Source organism: Zalophus californianus, chromosome 8 (genome assembly GCF_009762305.2).
Source record: "Zalophus californianus isolate mZalCal1 chromosome 8, mZalCal1.pri.v2, whole genome shotgun sequence".
NCBI lineage: Eukaryota > Metazoa > Chordata > Mammalia > Carnivora > Otariidae > Zalophus > Zalophus californianus.
The window spans coordinates 134,263,664-134,284,075 of record NC_045602.1 but is presented as its reverse complement, the minus strand read 5'-3'; the positions used below and the strand labels follow the sequence as shown (position 1 = coordinate 134,284,075).

Sequence of the window (20,412 nt, the reverse complement as noted above, 5' to 3'; positions counted from 1 at the left end):
AGCAGGCAGGCTGGTGACATTTCAGATGACTTCCAGCCTGAGGCTGCTGATTCCAGGCTACAAAGGTGTTTAGTGGTTGAGATGTATGTAGGAAACATGGACCTTTCACTTGAAGTGAAGTAAAGATGATGTAACCATAGCAACATGAGCTGAAGACCCAGCTGCAAGGAAAGGAAGAGAAGGTGGTTTGTCTTGAGGGGAGCTCTGCACCACTTTCAGATCTATGCCCAGCAATGGATATCCTGTCTGCACCACCCCTTCTGGTTGCCACCATGAGTGATGGCTTCGGTTTTGCCATACTCGCTTTGTGCATGAGCACTTGGCGTCTACTGCATCTCCCTGCACACTTTGGGGGAAGCATTTGAATAAGAAAAGGAAACATTGGTGGCTTTGCTTTGGCACCAGAACCTGGGTGACATGGATCATCAACTCTTCCAAAGGATTGCTACAAAGAATGCTTTAATTCATGATTATATTCACATAACTTTATAAATGGTAACAGATTTGAGACTGTTGAAGTACAAGCCTTTTCTGAGTAAACATACTGAATTTATCAACATCGACTATTATATACAAAATAAATTAATAAGGAATCCAACAGAACATGTTATGTTGTAAATATAACATGCATCTTTAGCTCGGTTAAGATAAAATAAAAAAATATATATTGCATATATATATATATATATATACACACATATGTTATATATACATATATATATATGTTGTATAAGATGCAGATACAGAATTTGTACCAAATCTCACAAAATTAATTCAGTCCAAAATGAAAAACTTATCACATTTGCTAACAGATGCAACAGAAATTCATCACTTGAAAATAAGTCTCTCCTCCCTTACTGTCTCCCTAGCACCTGACATATTGTGTATGTAATTCTTCATCACTTATCGCCTATCTCCCCACTAGATGGTAAGCTCCCTGAGGACAAGGCCTTTGTTTGCTTCACTGCTATATGCCCAGCACCTAGAATCTGACATAAGTAGATGCCCAATAAATAAGTGTTGAATGAATGAGTTTAAAGCAGGCATACATTCAACCAATATAAAATTGGTTTCTATAACATCACTTCATACACTGACCCCACATGCTATGCTAAAAAACTTAGCAAGGTTCTTTCTTAATACCTGGCTCTCTGTGGCATAAGCCAATGTCCTGGGGTTGTTTAACCACTTGGTAATACCAGCTTCCGCCCATCAGTGCATCCCTAGGCTGGCTTTGCCCGTAGGACAGAGTTGCACAGGTTGGGGCTAGGAAGCAGAAGCTAAGAGGTTAACCTTAGGGAGGGAGAAAGAGGGGGCAGGAGGCTCATTCCAACGTCCCTCTGAATTGCCGAGTGTGTTGCTCCAGCTTCTGGGCCTCGGCCTGGAGGTGCCCCAGGGCTGCAGGGCTGGGGTACTTGAGCACGGCGTGCTTGGTGGCCAACGCGAGGTTCTTGAGCAGGCTGCAAAGGTGATTGCTGCCACAGAGAATCTCGTTGCGCACGTCTCTCTCCTGTGTCTCTTTGCACAGCGTGTCCACCAGCTTCTGCCCCACCATGATGACCAGCTTGCTCTGCGTGATAAAGATCTCGGGGGGCTGCCTGTTGCTGAGGCTGCTGTTAAATACACCGATGGCTTTGAAGAGCGCCCCAAAATAGAGCCGGCAGTGTTCAGAAAGGTGGAATCGCTTCTCGGGCTTCTGCTGACTCAAAGGCTGTGGGATGAGAGAGCTAGGATTCTGGAAAAGGGAAGAAAACAATTGATAAGAGACAGATTTGATCACCAGGCTGTGGTTGTCTCCTGTTTCCTGTTTTGCTCAATTTTCTAGACTGTTTATAAGAAAAAAATACAGTTTTGTTTGGGATGCCCCACAGTGCACCATCTGCCTACCAAATTAATCTTTTCAAAACACTGTTACATACAAATTATAGTATTTATATATACAATCTTACCTATTGTGTTGTCTATATAACTGACATGTTAAATATATAAAATCTTATTCAATACTCTCAACAAACCATTAGCAGCCCATTCCAAGAAGCACATTGACAATGACTAAATCTATAACTTTAAAAAAAAATAAAAGAGGGACACCTGGGTGGCTCAGTCGGTTAAGCGTCTGCTTCCACTCAGGTCATGATCCCAGGGTCCTGGGATCAAGGCCTGCATTGGGCTCCCTGCTCAGCGGGGAGCCTGCTTCTTCCTCTGCCTGCCACTCCCCCAGTTTGTGCTCTCTCTCTCTCTCTCTGACAAATAAATAAATAAAATCTTTGAAAAAATAAAAGAAAACTTGATGGTGAGATTTTAAAATTTCCTCAAAGAACAGATTTTAAAGGATTAAAAAAAAATCCTTTCTAATTCCAACATCGGCAGTAAACCTGAGCCCCCAAAATTTCTAGAAGAAATCCAGATATGCTGACCTATCTGCCTTAATATTATATTTCTCCAACTTGCTAGTAAGATTTCATCTAGAATTTTACTTCCACGAGTTGTATTTTCTGAAATGTGGAACCAATGTCTTCCCAAAGCCAAGGAAGTCACTGTTGAAAGGTTCATGGCATCTAACTTAGTGGCAACCCCTCCGGGTAAACACCCAAAGCCCTTTTGTTAGGAGAGGTGGAGAGACTGGTGTTCTCTGAAGTGAGGGGGCTGCCCGTGGTCATTCATGTAGCAAAATGAAGAGCCGGAGCTCTAAGCTGAGTCGGCTAAGTCTGGATTCTTAAGTCTTTTCGTTAAACTGCTCTCTCTCTCATCCACCTGCGATCTCAAAAACTCACAGCCTGGAAGCACTCAGACAGTGTGAGAGGGTCTGACTTTTGTGCCCCCAACTTCGTATGTTGAAACTCTACCCTGTTACGTGAAGGTAGCAGGAGGTGAGCCCTTGGGAGGTACCTGGGATTGGGTGGGGCCCCTGATGGGATTATGCCCTTGTCAGAGCTCATTTTCTTTCTCTGCTCTCTGCCATGAGAGGACACAATTAGAAGACAGAGGGGAGCCCTCCCCAGGACCTGACCATGCTGGCTCCCTGACCTAGGACTTCTAGCCTAGGGATCTCGTTCCAGTTCGCCCCTGAGAAGATGAACGATCTTGTCCATGTCATGAGACATCTCTGTCCTTCCCTCCTCCACCCCCACCCACCCCCAGCCAGGGAGTTAATCTGCTTCACTGATCCCCAGGCTTCAGGTATTCAGACAATCTTCACAAGTTATGCCCTTTTTGCCTCCCTCTTAACCTGACTTGCTTCATCTTTGTCTTTAAAGGAATCCACTGGTTTTACTTATATTAGTTTAATGGAAACTCTTCAGATTGGTAACTGGAAAATCATTGTCATTTGCCACAAGTAGAAGGTAACCAAAAAAATAAGCACAATGATAACATCTTTGACTAAAAAAGAAGGAAGAACATCGAGTGTCAAAGAGGTGTTGATGATACACAAGCCCCAAACCAAAACAGTTTTTCTCTTGTAATCAGAAGCATCAAAAGAGGATGTCAAAGGGAACGTGAGTCCAGGCCATCAAAGGCCATGTCAGTCCCACCCGTGATAAACCGGCAGACCACCGAGAACTATGTCACTAATGGTTCAAGAATCGTGCTCCACATACTGGGGTTCACTGGACTTGTTCGGGGCTCCTTCTACTGCAAACAGGAAAAACTGTCACAAAAACATCTACTCCCAAAGGGGTCATGGCTAGAATGCCGACTTCTTCATAGCAGGAGACATCTCGAGTGATAAAGTGTATGGGTCAGAAGGCCGGGAGAGCCAGCCCTATCACTTACCTGTCCTTCGAAGTGTTTGTTTTCATCCAACCTTCCTTCCAAGATGGGTTTTTCTGTCTCTTCTAGGTTAGGCAGCTTCTGAAAAATAAAATCCCTTCCAATTACCAATGTGAGTGGTTTTTACACTGTACAGAGGTATTTAAGTCCACTTTAAAACTTGAGCATTTCTCTTTATATTTCTGTCAATGGTTCTGCCTCCGGATGCTTTATTTTTAATTTAAAATCAGTTAATTAACATATAGTATATTATTAGTTTCAGAGGGCTGATGCCTTTTTTTCAACAAAGGAGACTTTGCAAGACCCAGGGCTGAATTTTGCCTACCAACATGACTTGATACAAGGACACATGAGTTTTTTATTTTTTTAACATTTTTTAAAGGTTTTTATTTATTTGACAGAGAGCTAGAGAGAGAGCACAAGTAGGCAGAGCGGCAGGCAGAGGGAGAGGGAGAAGCAGGCTCTCTGCTGAGCAGGGAGCCTGACGCAGGGCTCGATCCCAGGACCGACCTGAGCCGAAGGCAGACGCCTAACAGACTGAGCCACCCAGGCACTCTGGACACATGAGTTTTTAAAAAATTGTATATATACATTTATATTTGTGTATAGTATACCTCTTTATATCTATGTCTATATTTTTAAATTAGGGAATGAAAAATACCCACGTTTCTAGCTTCTCTAGAATGTGCGAAAGCTGTTACACCAACCAGCAGGCATTTTAACAGAATACCACACAAGACTGGGGCTAAAAGGGCCAAGTCATGTTGTTCCCAGGTTCCGGGCCGTGCCTCTTGGCACTTGCAATCCTTGAACCAGAGGTTCTCTTTCTACAGCATCTGAACACATGCAGCAAAGAATTTCTAACAGTAACTGCAGTCTGGAGGCTGCTCAGACCATGCACAATTTGGAAGAGTGTTTACACTTCCTCTTCTGTTTCTAAGAAACACAAAGGCAATGACTAAATCAACAACTTTCAAAAATGCAAGGAAACTGGGGGGTGAGATTTAAAAAAGGTGCTCAAGGAAAGATTTCGAAAGGTTTTCGAAGTCCTTCCTAACCCTAGTATTAGAGATAAACCCCTTGGGAGTTTCCAGAAGACATCCCCAAGTGCCTTAATATTAAAGTGTTTATCTTACTTCTTAATAAGATTTCATCTAGAACATTACTTTCATGAATTTTAATTTTTTAAACTGGAACCAATGTCTCTCAAAAATTATTGAAAGATCATTATCTTTCAATATCCAATTGTTGAACTATCTAACACTTAGTCAAAGGCTCTTAGCATCTAATTTATGGGCGACCCCTCCAGATGAAATTTGAAAGGTTCCTTCTATTATACCACCCTGAACTCACCAGTTCGCAGATAATTGTCCCGTTTTTCTTTAGTAGCTCAGGGGAATGTTCACTTTCCTTTTGTTTATTAAAAGGAGCACTTCTTTGGTAGGATTCAATTTCCCTTTGGGGAGGCTGGATGCATTTTGCAAGCTCCAACTGTGCATTGGGGGTCATTTCCAAGGTATCTTCCTTTTCACAGTTCTGCTTGAAAAGGAGCTTCCCATTGGCAATGACAATGGAGGCAAACCTCTTGATGTCTTCTGGGACCATCCGTGCCACCATGACAAATCTCTCGAGGTCATCCAGGCTGTTTTGGACTTTGTCTGTCACAAGGACTTCCAAGGACCAATTGCAGCTATCCAGGCTTTCCTTTGTTCCAAGCAGGATCTGGTAGGAATTGGAGATGGTCTGTAGCTGGTCCCTAATTCTGGCCTGAAGGTTAGTGTCGCTGAGGTTACAGGCAGTCCCCCGGACCCCGCGGGCAAAATCCAGGAATGCTCTCAAAGATTCTTCCACGTGGTCTGCGGCACTACGGATGGCGCTGAGGTTGGCCTCGAGGTAGTCTCTGAACCTCCACTTCCTGCTGACGAAGAGCATCAGGCTGGCGACAGCGCCAGCCACCTTGTGCTGCAGAGACGCTACTGTCTCTCTGGCCAAGTCCGGGTCCAAGGAGAGCTCCTTTCCTGACTCCTCCGAGCAGGAGCTAGAAGAGGATTCCATGGACGAGGAAGAGCACGAGGAGACAACGCTGGCTCTGCTGTCAGAACTGGAAACGGACAACCTGTCCGGTTCCAGAGACAGCGAAGGGGCCTGGCCAGAGAACAATGAGGAGCTGTGGTCCAGGGCATTCTCCGGGGCCCCGTTGACTCTCGCCAGCTCGTTCACGGCCTGGGGGCCGCTCAGCATCACTTTAGGGATGTCATAAATGTTTGGCTTGGTGTCCTTCTGTTCCACGCGGGGGTTCAGAAAGCTTGGAGGCACCTTGTAGCCAGCACCCTTGTCCAAGGGAAATGTGTCCCTGGGTGCCAGGGATTTATAAGAAGGGATTTCTGGAAGGCTGAGTTTTTTCTGCATGGGCACATTTTTATGCAGGTGTGGATAGAGGGACCTTGCTTTGCTGTTCAGAGGATTCTGGAAGCTGGACATATACCTGGGGGGAGTGTGGGGCTCTGATTCTTCCACAAAGCTGCTCAAAGATACATTTCTGCCATTGGCTTTTTCTGGAGACACTGGTGTGTCATAAATCCATTCGGATTTCTGGGGGCTCGGTAACGTGTTATAGCCGCCTTGCCTCACGGTGATTGCTGACACCAGGGGAGCACTCTGCCCCTGTGAAGAACCACACAAAAAGGCCCAGGTCAGTAGCAATAAAAAGAGGGTTTGAGCAACTCATTTGACAAAGGTGCATTTACACTGAGGACCTACTAAGTGCTGGATACTTTGCTTCTTACAGATCTGATTGTCACTCCCCTCCTCAAGCACCTTCAGTGGCTCCCCATTGCCATAATCACTGAAGACCCTTCATCATCTGGTTGTACCCACCTTTAAGCTTCCCCACCACGGTGGCCACCAGCCTCCTTGTGGGTCCAGTCACCCCAGTGGTTCACCTTTCCCTGAACTCAGAGTGCTCCCTTAGTCCACTATAGTTCATTTTTCCCAAACCAGTCCTTCTGTTCTACATGCCCTCCTGACCCGCCCCTTACCCTCTAACAAACGCCTATGCATCCCTCACAACACTTCAGAGATGCCATCTGTTTTTTAAGGCCTTCCCCAAAAAACTTGGGCACAGGTCTATGTATTGTAAATGTGTGACAATTCGACAACGAACATGGATTCCAGATTTTCAAATTAAGACATGTCCCCTATAAACAAATAAAAATCTACCTTAACACAACATATCTCTGAGGTACAGAAGAAGAAGATGAAGAAGAAGGAGAAGGAGAAGGAGGAGGAGGAGGAGGAGGAGGAGGAGGAGGAGGAGGAGGAGGAGGAGGAGGAGGAGGAGAAGAAGAAGAAGAAGAAGAAGAAGAAGAAGAAGAAGAAGAAGAAGAAGAAGAAGGAGAATTTTCCTAAGATCTACCGAGCTTTTGCTCTGTGCCAAACACTATACGTGTACAAGGTTCTCCACAAGAATTATCTCAATCCTCACAATTAGTCTGTCATGAGAAACTGAGGCATGGAGAAGATAGGGGACTTGCCCAAACCACATTATTCACCCTGTTCCCGAACACCACTGCCATCAGGGGTTCAAAGGAAATAAGCTCTGCTCTGAGGGATTTGCATTCCCAATTTTGACCAAGCTGATAAAACATCTCAGAGGATGCTCACATTTTCCTAGCATCAGATCTCTGTGCCTTGTCATACTTACATGTGGTTGGCTGGCCAAGGGACCAAGTCCTGCCTTTTGGGGGCTGGGGGGTATATCATATAACTGCTGCTTCTCTGGCTCCTGGGGAAAGACAGAAAAGGATAACTTGCATTTTTCCTTCCTGCGCAAACTCTGCCCACTCCAGTGTTTTGTTTTGTTTTTCCAAATGAAAATAGAAATCACCAAAGACTTTGGGGCTTTTGGTCATGATGCTCACATGGTGGAAGTTTATGTGGTTATGTTTTCAACAACGAACTCTCTGCTTTAAAAAGATGCCTTCTTGGGGCGCCTGGGTAGCTTAGTTGCTTAGGCGTCTGCCTTCGGCTCAGGTCATGATCCCAGGGTCGTGGGATCGAGCCCTGCATCGGGCTCCCTGATCATCGGGGGTGTCTGTTTCTCCCTCTGACCCTCTTCCCTCTCGTGCTCTCTGTCTCTCATTCTCTCTCTCTCCCAAATAAATAAATAAAATCTTAAAAAAATCACAATGTGAGAAACTCATGATGAACAAAATGTCACCATTTTCAATAAAGACAGGGTCAAGAGGGTCGGGGTGAGGGTGAGGTGAGTGAGGCGAGTCCTGCATGTGTATCTTTAAGACTTTTGTGCCCAAGGCGTAGCCGTGCTCCTGGCGTCTGTCCTGGCAAAGGGAACGAGTGTGCTCATCCACGGGCCACAGGTGCAAGTGTGGGGAGAGGAGAAGAGATGCTCAGCAACAGGTGCAGGTGTGAGGAGAGGAGAAGAGATGCTCAGCAACAGGTGCAGGTGTGGGGAGAGGAGAAGAGATGCTCAGCAACAGGTGCAGGTGTGGGGAGAGGAGACGAGATGCTCAGCAACAGGTGCAGGTGTGGGGAGAGGAGAAGAGATGCTCAGCAACAGGTGCAGGTGCGGGGAGCGGAGAGGCGGAGAGAGGAGAGGCTTGGCGGCACTTGCGGGAATGCAGAACAGCAATCTGCCTGACATGGGGAACCCCACAGGCCGGGCAGGACCAGGGCCGACACTCACCTTCAGGGCTGGGGGGCCCCAGCTCTGGGCCGGTACGTCATACACCTGGGAAGGCAGCGTTGGCAACGAGGCCCAAGCAGGTCTGGGGATCATGAAGAAGGCCTTGGGAGACAAAGAAGAGCGAAGGGAAGGAGACATCACTGCAGAGTCCACAGATCATGTTCCAAGTTACCCTCACACAACAAAGGCAGCCCGACAGCATGGAGGCCATGTCCCTGCACCCCTGACTGGCAGCCCTTCGCTCAGACCGCGGACCCAGGACGTGGGAGGGGAGGCCTCGTGGTGGTGGCCAGTCTTCCTCACGTGGGGGCCCACAGCTGCCTGCGTCAGCCTCACCTGGACAGCAGGCTCAAATGCAGATTCCCGGGCCCCATGTCAGTCGTACTGGAGTCTCTGAGTCCTGCTGGGGAGCCTGGGAATCTGCAGTTTCAGCGAACTTCCCAGGTGATTCTGAAGTTCTCGAGGGATCCGGGGCTATGATTCCAATCTGGGGGTGTTACTGTGTTCATCTGATGATGCTGGGGATGGAGCAGTGAGCTGGACAGGAGAGGCTCAAAGGGTGTGAAGTGAAGAGACTCAAGGCGGCGGGGAGGGAGCAGGGGCCTGTCACAGGATGTGTCGCTGGGGATGAGGGTCGCTGGCGCAGCAGGAGGCGACCAGACCAAGGTGGCCCTCAGCCTTGGAGGCTGTGCCTATAACTGGATTCCAGTGAATCCTCCGGAACTCATGAATGTCCACTCTACACCGGGTACCACGCTGGCTGCTCCAGGGGCCGCAGCTTCCAGACCTGGCCAGGGAACCAACCACCTGGCGAACTTCAAAATGATACGGTTGCCCGGCTCCACATCAGACCTCTCAAACAAGGACATCTCCAGGACGGGCCTGGAAATGGGTGATTTTTATAAGGGAGTGAGTGCTGTCTGCCAGGGTCAAGGTCTAACGGGTGGGGTGGGGACACAGCCAGGACGCAGGCTGGAAAGCGAGACAGGGCCTTGAGGAGAGGAAAGGGTCAAGTCCAGAGAGCTGGTGGAGGGAGACTGCATTTCCCACTGGGTCCCCAGGAACCTGTCACTGGAAAGGGTTTTCTGAACTGGCTCACGTGGATGGTGAGGACCTGAATATGTGCAGCCGGGGAGGGCAGTCCAGGTAGAGGAGCAGCTTATGAGGACTAGATCAGAGTCCCTTTGTTCACAAGGGCGACCCAGCATGGCATGGAGGAAATGCGAGCATCTACTTATTTATTTGCTCGTTTTGGGTGAAAGAATGTGTACAGCTTGAGGCACTGGTAGTGGACCAGCGGGTCCCACCACTGATCGGGCTGGAATGACGGATGCAGATAAAGCAGCCGCAAAGCGAACAGGACAGACATTCCTCCCCCAGGACACAGTCAGCTGTCGAGTGTCGAAATAACCTCCCTCCAAATGATGACTGCTTCCTCACTCACACAGAAAGCTGGTTCTCTAAAATCCTAGGCTGTCGGGAGCACTGCAGTCTGAAGTTCTATCAGTGAGAAGGAAACATCGCACTCTCATCGGAGAAGCAGGCTCACTTTCCGTCCCCAACACAGAGCTTGTGACAGGAGATATCAGATGCGACATTCCCCATCTACCTCAGCCTGTAGGGTCCCAGAGACAGAACAGCCTGCTTTGCAGTCTGGGCTGATGCTGAGCCCTTTACACACTGCCCTGTTGTGCATAGAGCCTATCAAGACAGGCCTTTGTATTCACGTCACCTTTTCCCAACCCCATAACTAATTATGCTCCCTTATCCTCTGTTTGTGAGACAGCCCACAGTTCCTCTGCTCTGTGAACCCTCTCTCCACAGTGGGGCAATAAAGCTGACTTTGTCCCTTCTGGTCTTTGGCTGATTGGTCTACGCTCCACGCTGGGTTAAATCCAAGCTCCTGACATGCCTGCCCTGTCCAATTGCCAGGCCATAGGCCGTCACTTCCACCTCTGGCTTAATTCTGTGCCCTATCACAGAGCTTTTCCAAATGCACTCCCATTGCCTCTTACCCTCTAAGGCCCCAAGCCCCTTGTCTTTCTGCAGCTGACTTTGTGGGTAGACCACCCACAGAGAGCAAAGGGGCTTTCTCGTGTGTGGAATTTCAGGTGGAGGAAGCTGGTTCAGAAATGCCCAGTGTTTCTTGGAACACAGAGGTTCAAGGTGGCAATCCATTAAGGAACATGTTTGAAAACCACAATTTCAAAAGGTCTGGGGGGACAAAAGGAAACTCCAGTTCAGGAACTAGTGGGTCTGAGAATAATTCCACCAGGAAGTTGGACCCTTTTCACTTGAAATATGAAAGATTCCCCTTTCTGAATTCAAACCAACATCAAATATGTTCTTTGTACGGTGATTAAAAAAAAAAAAAAAGTCGGGCCGGCATATTACATTAAGGAAGTTGGAATAAAAAGTAAAACAAAGCTCAAAGACAGTGGTTACCCTGGAGGAAGTGACCAGAAGAAAGCGTGAGGGGGCTTCTGGTGTGCTAGTTTTGTTCTGTTTCTTGACCTGGGTACCAGTGACCAAGCTAACCCCTTGGGATCTGTAGGTTACGTCTCAGGAAAAAGCTAATTGCGAAGAATAGATAGCGTCAGCCACCGAGTCGGGAAAACGAAGAGCAAGGGCATGCAGAGTCTAAGGGCATGGGCAGCCACGTGCGGGCACAAGGAAGTTTTGGTCCCTGGTATTCATCCCCCTGTTACCCTGGCTGGGCCCCTTCACCTCCCTGGAAATTAGTTCCCTCGTTCGTAGCACGGCAAGTCGTTCTCAAGACCCACCGAGGCCTCTTCCGGCGATAGAGACATCTGATCCTGACACGTGGATTCCTTGATTAGACAACTCGAGAAAAGTGACATATTTTCACCTTTCTTGGTTTTTAATTTTTGGCCAACCTTAATCTAGCGATCGTCCATGCAGGGCCGAGGGGAGTATGTGAAATGGGTCACCTGGGCCAGTTCCGTGCCTGTGAACTGCCCCTTGGAAAACAGCTCAAAGCTAGTGGCTGGATTTGCCTAGTTCTATCGAGCACTTCTGCCCACCAAGGAGTCAGGGCTAACCCCCAGACTACTCGGATCAGAAGCTTCTAAACTGGGTTTTATCCACTTCTTCTAGCTCTTTCCTTCTTGGGGTAGAAGAAGGAGTGGAATTATTTAGAATTGCCAGAAGGCACAGCTTCAAGGAGCACTTAGAAGTGACGTGCCAAGACAGAGAGGTATAGAGGCATGTTGGGATGGGCCCACTCTCCCAGCGTGGTCGCGGCTGTCCTGGAAGCCAGGTGACCCCGCACTGCTGATTTCCAAGCCACAGCTGACATGTCTTGCTCTCAGAGACCCCCTGCCTCTCCCCCTGCCCCTGCAAGCACAGAGAAGGCGATATAAACAAAAAGTGTGGGAGGAGGGAGAAAAATGTAGATGGGGCAGCCACGGAGTAAACGGAAGCAGGAGAAAAAGGCAGGAAAGTTCCCCAGGTGTCTTACTGGGCCCACCTCAAGAGCCCCTGGTTTCTGAATTCCCCATCGTGGTTGTGGTTTCTGTCCACGGCCACAGCCTTACAAGGGCGGCGGGGGGGGGTGGTGCTCCCAACACAGACACGCTTCACAGGGTACATCTCCCAGCCAATGCCCTGACCCTTCACCAAGTTAGCTTTAGAGAGTAAACGCATCGTTCTCTTTGTTGCGATGCCCGTCTAGAAGTTGGGGTCCACGGTCACTTCATTCATTTAACAAACGTTGAAGCAGTAGGAGCCTTCCCTGGGCTCGGGTGCCCGGGACACCCAGTGAACAGAAGACACGGCCCCTGTGTGCCTTTTGGGGAGAGGGGGAAACCCAACTTAACTTCGGCAGAGACTACTTGCTTGTGGAGGAACCCCCACCAAGGCCCTGCCCTGAGTCAGCTGCTCAGACAGCAGCTGAGCGTGCCAGGCCTCCCCGTGGGCCAGCCGTTCCGGGGTCCGCCTCATGGGCTGCTGCAGAAGGCGTGACCAGCTTACTTGTGGGGTTCACAGGCGGGGGGCGGGGAGCAGCCTTCCTGGACGCAGACCTTGCCAGGACCCCTGCCCAGAGCTGGGGCCAAGTGGGATATGTCCTTTGAGCCGAAAGCAAAGTGTGCAGAAAACACCCACAGTGACAGAAGACCAGGCTAATCTGTTCTGCGTGCTTCACACCTCATCAAGGCCTGGGCCTGGGGACAGCAATACATTATTTTTTTCCTTTCTTCTTTAAATTCCTTTCCATTAAAAAAAAAAGTTTTCATTCTGCATCTACCTAGTGCTTCATTTCCTCTGTCTTTTTTTTTTTTAATTGCTGTTTTTGAAAATTGCAGAAGTCATACATACTGTATAGAACACACAAGTCAACTTCCTGATCTCTCTGCTCATTGACCGGGCACCCGCCCCAGGCCAGGCACAGTGGCAGGTACAGGGAACATAAGAGTGACCAATTCCACTTCCCAAGGGGACCTCTGTAGGTGTGTGTTCTTTCAGTGGTGAGCACACACATATATACACACAGATCATTTGGGTTTTTTTTTTTTTTTTAGTTTTTGTTTGGTTGGTTTTGTTTAAACGGTTATTTTTTCTCCCTTATACATGCCTCCTAGAACGACTTCATCTTTTTTTGACAAGTGCCTAGTATGTTGTAGGGATAACAAACATTTATGCAACCAATCCCCCCATTAACAAACATTTAGGCATCTTAGATTTTTCCCTACAACAAAAAACGCTATTATGGCCATGGCCTCCTCACCCAGATATATGTTTGCCTCCTTGGGTATTTCTGTAGCAATTCTGGAAGTAATGTTTCTTGGCTGAAGGGAATATAGATGTTAAATCTGTTGGGTAATTTCTTGCCTTTGAACCGATCACTAGAAGTCCTAGTGTCCAAAAAGGCCATGGTGGAAGTCCTTAATACTTTCATGAACAGCTCCACTAAGCTTTCAATTTCCTGCCAAGCGGGGATGTCTTGGAGAGCAGGGGGCGGGGGATGGGGTGGAGGAAATCACTGGAGTGCCGAAAATATTAGTGAGAACTGAACTGGGGGCCAAATACGAGCTCCCCCATCATCACCCAATCAAAGGGGTCCAGGGTGCACTTTGCACATTGATCCTCCCAACGGACACCAAGAACTCAAGGGCCAGGTCAGCCCCTGGGCGTTACATATCCCTCGACCCTTCTGTTCTATTTGGAAACATGCATACCTGTTTTGGAATGCTTAGAGTCTTTTCACAGACGATTCTGGCGCGGGCAGGTGGGTCAGGGAATTCGTAGACTTGCGCGGTGGTGGGTGGAGGCCCCTCTACCCAGCCCTTCATGTGCTCATATACAGGGCCTGGAGTCGGGGGCTTGAGCAGGGTGGGCACCTGGTAGGTCTCCTCGGAGTTGGTGAGAGCTTCCTCCAGGCCTCTCAGGAAAGGGGGACAGGGCCTGTCGGCGGGGGCCTCAGGGAGGATTTGGAGGCGGTTGGCAGGGGCCAGACCTTGCCTCCCGTGGAGCAAACACTTCCACCAGCCCTCGCTTTCTGGCACGTTTTGTTCCAGAATGGTCAAGATGTCTCCTCTGCAGAAAGCCAGCTCGTAGGAGCAGTCTGGGTGGTTGTCATAAAGTGCTCTGGCCAAGAGTGTCTGGGGACGGGAGGAGAAAGAATTCATTGTTATTACTGTTGCCAACAACCGCTCCGCCAAGCCCCTGGCTTAGAAACACATTCTTATGTTTCCTTGACCCCACAGGCTTTTTTTGTCCCTACTCTTTGCCTGATTTATTCCGACCCATCCTTGGGGTCTCTGGTGAAATGTCATCTCCTCAGGGCAGCCTAACCTGTCGAGTCTCCTGACTGTGCTCTCAGGGCACAGTTTTCATTTGCGATGACCATGAGCTGCTCGGGGGAGTGCAGTAGAGCACATAGTCGGATTGAAATCCTGGCTCTGCAACTTCTTAGCTGTGGGCCTTGGAGCAAATTAGCTATTCTCTCTGGGCCTCAGTTTCCTCGTCTGTCAAATGGGACTGATGATAACATCTTCCTCAGGGGGCAAGAATAAAAAGGGTTGTTAGGCACGTAAAGCTCACTGAATAGTGCCTGGCAGTCAGTAGGTGCTCAGTAAAGGTTGGCTGTCACTGTCCTAATGATCATAGTGCTCTTTGTCTCGTAGTCGTTATTTTTCTCCTGAACTGGATTCTAAGTTCTGTGACTGCTGGGACCGTATCTCACTTATTTGCTGCTCTGTCCCCAGCATCAAGAACACAGGTGCATGCGAGATGCTCCGTCAGTGTTCACTAGCGGGGGAGTGATGGAATAGAGACAGGAGTTAGTGCCTAGTCTATGTCACACAGCCAGGGTCACAACGCAGTCAGGGGCCTCTGGGTGGCTCGGTCAGTCAAGCATCTGCCTTCAGCTCAGGTCATGGTCTTGGGGTCCTGGGGTTAAGCCCTGTGTTGGGTTCCATGCTCAGCAGGGAGTCTGCTTGTCCCTCTCTCTCTACCCCTAGCCCTGCTCATGCTCATTCTCTCTCAAATAAATAAGTAAATTCTTAAAAAAGAAAAAAAAAAAACCAACCCAGTCAGTCTCCCTAGTTCTCAGATTCATGCTCTTTCTGGAAGCCACATGGTCCTCAAAGGAAAATCACCCTGTCTCAGGGGCAGCAATGGGTAAACCTCCTTCTTATGTGGATTTTGGCTGTAATTAAATGAAGGCAGTTTGTTTCTGTGGGTTTTAACATGATCGCCTATTACTATATCAATGCACACTTATCACAGAAAAATTAGGAAATACAGAAAAGAAAAAAGAGGTGAAAATTATCCATAATCCCACCACTTAGAGGTAACTTTTCAGACCATTTTGGTATTTATCCCTCCAGTTGCTTTTTTCTTCCTTCAACTAAATTTAGTTAGTTATACCTCTTATACTCATAAAACAAAGCAGAAATGCTGAGCCATCCCATTACATTTGTTAAGAAGTGTTGCTTTTATTTACTTCTTTGCATAAAGTTTTTCTGTTACAAAAACGGAATCATGTCCAACTGCTGAAAAGTATCATTTTAAACACACAGTAAGGGGTGCCTGGGTGGCTCAGTTGGTTAAGCAACTGCCTTCAGCTCAGGTCATGATCCTGGAGTCCCGGGATCGAGTCCCACATCAGGCTCCCTGCTCAGCAGGGAGTCTGCTTCTCCCTCTGACCCTCCCCTCTCTCATGTGCTCTCTATCTCTCATTCTCTCTCTCTCAAATAAATAAATAAAATCTTTAAAAAAAAATAAACACACAGTAAGGTCTCTATGTATTTAGAGAAACACTGTTGCACGTCTGTGTGAGAAGCATAAGTAAAGTCAGATCCTGACAATCCCACATAAAATCTACTGCAGTTGAGCTCCTAGGAGATCCTGAATAAGTTTTGCACATGGAACTTCCTTCTCGCTAGGAAAACAAGGACAGAGAGAGTACAAAACAATGAGAAGCAAATAGAAGAAAACAAAAACGCCTGCCGCAGAGAACCACTGTCACTCCTTTGGTCCGCGACCTCTCAGATCTTGTGCGTATTTGTTCATATACATACCTAGAATCAGTTGTATTTTAAAAACCTCATGGGATCATATGCTACATATGGCTTTATAATCTGCTTTTTTTCCCCGCTTAATAATAGATTATGAACATTTTTCCATGTCCATGAACAGCTTTCTTCACCCAGTATCTTTTTAAGTAGTGGTGCCATTTTCCACTGTGAGGATGAGCCATGCTTGTCCTTCCTGGTTCTGGGACATTCTAGCTAATTCCAGTTTTTAGCTATTACAAACAGTGCTAAGATGATCATCTTCATCGCTAAATAGTTGCAATTCTCCTTATTTATTTCCACAGAGAAATGTCCAGGTGGGTGAAATCCTTAGGGCTCCTCCTTTCCTCACTGCCCTTGGGCATGGTTGACCCATGTACACTTCCGTCCATTGTAAATGAGACTGTCCATTTCCTCCCAGCCCATGACCCTCGGCATGAGCTCTCGGTTGGATGGTGCATTTGTTTTAAAATCTTTGTCATGGAAACTTGAGAGGTTTTTGAACTCATTCTTGGGTGAGTTCAAATGAACTCATTTTTAAAAAGAAGGAACATGGTCCTGAAGCATTAGAGGTGTGTGTGTTGTGAAGGACATTCCTGCCTGTGGGCATCTCCTCTCCCACCCCAGGTGAACCGAAACCCTCCCCTGAGAGGGAGGCACAAATCTCACTGGTTGGAGGCGGAGTGAGTGTATGCGGTTTACACTGAAAAGCAAAGAGTCCAGTGAGGGCTAATAAACACCGATTGCCTTCTGGGTGTGAGGGACTCCATGACGTGTCCCCTTGGCCAACTACGTATTCCTTCATAAGGGCAGCCGACCTTGGCTGAATGTTTACGAGCTACGGCACTGTTCCCCGTGCTTGAGTTTGGGGATACCAACTTTGATCGTGTGATGATCCACTCTGTGAGTTTCCGAGGCTCCCCCGTAGCCCCTGCTCTCCCCAAACCTTCAGGGCCCTGAGAGATTGCACTCCCGCCTACATCTCGGGGCTTGTGGTATCACTTCCTCATCAGCCCCACAGGAGCACCACCCTTTGTGGGGGCTTGAGTCCTTCCCACAGGCTGTTCCCTCTGTCCAAGAGTCAGCAGTTGTGTGCCTAGTCAGACCCACTCATCTTTCCAGACTCCTCTTAGATGTCCCTTCTTTGCAAAAAGATTCCTTGACACCCAAACTCCTTCAGACTACCCTAGTCCTCCCCATTTTTTTTTGCTCAATGCTTTTCCATGTCAGGACTGATGGCGCTCGCATATAATCCATAAAGTACATGATGATCATTTTTTGGTGTCTATGTCCGGGCTAAAACACTGGCTCCGGGAGAGGACACCTTCCTTGCTCTAACTGCATCCCCAGCTTCCAGCACACAGCAGGTGCTCATCGGTTGCTTTTTGAATTAATGGGTGGAGAAGGCTGAGTAATGTAATACCCTTGTGTTCAAGTCTTTGGCAGATAAAGGGACACGCAGTACCGAGATGAGAGCCTCTGCGTCTTTCTAGAGTAGGGTAAAAAGGAGGCTCTCTGAGACTCTCTGCCCATCCCATTAGGTGGTCTTTGGTGAGAATGACCACCAAGATGTCCCAAAGATGGGCCGCAAGACCCGGCTAGTCTGCACACTCAGTTACTGTCCCATGAAGGTGGTGTGAGTGTGTTTCCAGCCTGCGGAATCTAGCAGAGATGAAGCATTTAGAGGGAAGAGAGTTTTAGAATCTTATAAGATTTTATTTATTTATTTTATTTGAGAGCGAGAATGAGAGAGAGAGAGAGAGAGCATGAGAGGGGGGAGGGTCAAAGGGAGAAGCAGACTCCCTGCTGAGCAGGGAGCCCGATGCAGGACTCGATCCCGGGATTCCGGGATCATGACCTGAGCCGAAGGCAGTCGCTTAACCAACTGAGCCACCCAGGCGCCCTGAGTTTTAGAATCTTATAAAGAGTACCAATTAAAGGCCAGGATTTAGTGAAGTTCCATGTTATTTTGTAGATTTTTTTTTCTAGTTAATAATAATCTCTGAATAGTAAGAAAAGAACCTGAAAGGTTACAGTTTATTACTTTGTCAGACTTTAACCAGACTTATAACTAGCCCTGCAATCCTCTCTTAATAATCCTTCATTAAATTGCCTACAACTACCTAGATTCCTAAATGCTCTTTGACCCAGTTTGAACATCTTACTGGTTCTCTCGTTAATGAATCCGTTTAATAAAATCTTTGACATGAGTTCATTGTATGTTCTCTTGAGGTTCACGAGTTTACCTTCCTGAACATTACACTTCAACTGTCCACACTGGCAAGATAACAGAAACACAGTCTGCAATGAATCCCCACAACTTCACGAAATACACTTGACACATCCATGAAAGAAAAAGCTGATCATCTGAGATGTGCCTGCATTTGTCTGGAAATAAGATCATGCGTGCGTCCAGAGAGCAGTTGCTGCAGTGTGGTAGCTGCTCGGAAACGTCCAGACTGGCACCAGCTTCGTCAGTGGATTTGCCTGTTGTGAGAGGCAGGAACCATTTCCTAGAGAACAGGGGGCTCGTACGATCACCCACTCCAGCGGGCACCCACAGCTGTCCAAGATGGTCAGTCTTATTACTCTGCTTCCAGCCTGCAGTCTGCAGTGCAGCCACGCCTACCTCACGGGCTGTAAACTCCCAGCAAAGGCAAATCCTATGTACGGTGCTATCACTTAATTCCCTTTGTTCTAATTGGCAGGGATGTCTCAGGACACCTCATGCAATCAGTCAGTGTCTCAGAGTTTTAATAACAAAGCCCATTAAAGTTTCTGTTCCAAAAGAATTTAACACAAGTGAGGCATCTTGAGGGCTCTTCACCTAGAAAACAGAGGACCATATTGAATGGGGCCCTATTTTGTGTTGGGGGCGATGCAGTCATTATATCACTTAACTCTCAGAAGCCTCAGAGGTGGGTTTTCTAATTCTCGTTTTACAGAGGAAGAGACTGAGGGTCAGAGAGGTCAAAGTACTTGTCTAAGGTCACTTGGATTCAAACTGCTCTTCTCGCATCCATTATTGCACCATTCATTCCCCTTACAACCCATTCTCCAGACATTTAGACACATACATATTTATATCCTTAAATCAGATCGTGTTGGTTTCTTATTTAAAGACCTCCAATAGCTTCAAAATCCACTTAGAACAAAACCTGCGTTCCCTGTCTGGTCGCCCTCCTGGCCCACCACTCTGCCTGTTAATTTTCCTTCAGCCACGTTGTTTTCTCCCTCTTCCCAGATGCACTAAGCTTGCTTCTACCTCTGGACCTTTGCGCTTGCTACTTCTCCTGCCCAGAACACTCTTCCGCCAGATGGTTGCATGCCTGGCTCCTCTTTCGATCTCAGCTCAAAGGTTACCTCCGGCAGAGGCTGTCCCTGCATGAAAGTCACCTTTTGCCTCGGTGTCCCTGACCACCCACGTAAGGCTGGTCTCCTCCTTTGCGTCCACACAGGACTGAGACGCTGAGCCTTTAGGCGTGCTGAAGAGAGAATCGAGTCAGGGTGAGCCAGACTTTTTCGGGGCAACGGGTGGTGCGGGGTGGAGAAGCGGCGGCAGCAAACACTCAGCGTGCCCCTATGTCCAGGGCAAGGGGCTAAGCTCTTTATAGATAACACTTGGAAGCAACGACCAGCCCACCCCAAGAGAGCCTAACAGCGATTGCAGAACTCTCTGAGGCCACTCACAGGTATTTTTTTTTAAATAGGGTGTTAATTTGGAAATGTCTGTGTAGATATTTAAGAGATGAAGGAAGACGTATGTTTATATTTTTGTCCCCTGTGGGCAAACTGGCAGTTAGATTCTGTGAGCAGTAAAACAAATATCCCTAATTTCCAAAAAGGGCATTTCCTTCAAATGCCCACCTTCATTCAACAGCTGGAAGAGTTGAAAGGAAAATGGAATATGCATTTGGAAGAAAGAAACAAAGACAAAGGGTAAGTTTCCCTCTCTGGAGAGACCTTCACACAACCGCCAGATGCACTGTGTTCATCTATGTTGAATCAGCAATGAACTATGGGATTAATTAGCCACACCTGGAGAAATCTGGGATGTTCATTCGTTCGTTCATTCATTCATTCACGAAGATTGTATTGAGCATCTACTATATACCCGGTGCCCTGCTGAGATACAGCAGTGAACAACACAGTTCCTGATCTCGTGCCAATCTACGTTCCAGCGGAGGAGACAAACTCCAATCAGATTTTCACAGAAAGCAGCATAGGGTTTCTACCTCTCTTCCGGACAATGAAGGAAAACACAGGAAGTTATGAGGAATATGGGTGTAGTGAGAACGGAGCCGTGGAAATTGCGCTCTGGGGGTGAGTAGGAGTTAGTCAGCTCAAGAATGGGGGCGAGATCCTCCAGGCAGAGGAAGAGAAATGTTTGAGGGCTGG

General features: G+C 47.7%; 1 protein-coding gene across 3 annotated transcripts in view; it reads right to left on the bottom strand.

Moving 5' to 3' along the window:
* Positions 1 to 395: 395 nt before the first annotated feature.
* CASS4 (Cas scaffold protein family member 4) overlaps positions 396 to 20,412 on the bottom strand; it is a 33,065-nt gene continuing 13,048 nt past the window's right edge. For 2 of the 3 annotated variants that reach the window (XM_027622396.2, XM_027622398.2), the window contains exons 2-7: positions 13,675 to 14,097; positions 8,477 to 8,578; positions 7,475 to 7,555; positions 5,125 to 6,435; positions 3,775 to 3,852; positions 396 to 1,735 (exon numbers count right to left, since the gene is read on the bottom strand). In XM_027622396.2, the coding sequence (XP_027478197.2) occupies positions 1,325 to 1,735; positions 3,775 to 3,852; positions 5,125 to 6,435; positions 7,475 to 7,555; positions 8,477 to 8,578; positions 13,675 to 14,097 (2,406 nt within the window). In that variant the 3' untranslated portion in view covers positions 396 to 1,324. Of the gene's footprint in view, positions 1,736 to 3,774; positions 3,853 to 5,124; positions 6,436 to 7,474; positions 7,556 to 8,476; positions 8,579 to 13,674; positions 14,098 to 15,026; positions 15,149 to 20,412 lie in introns of those variants that run through there. The other variant, XM_027622397.2, reaches the window with a different exon arrangement.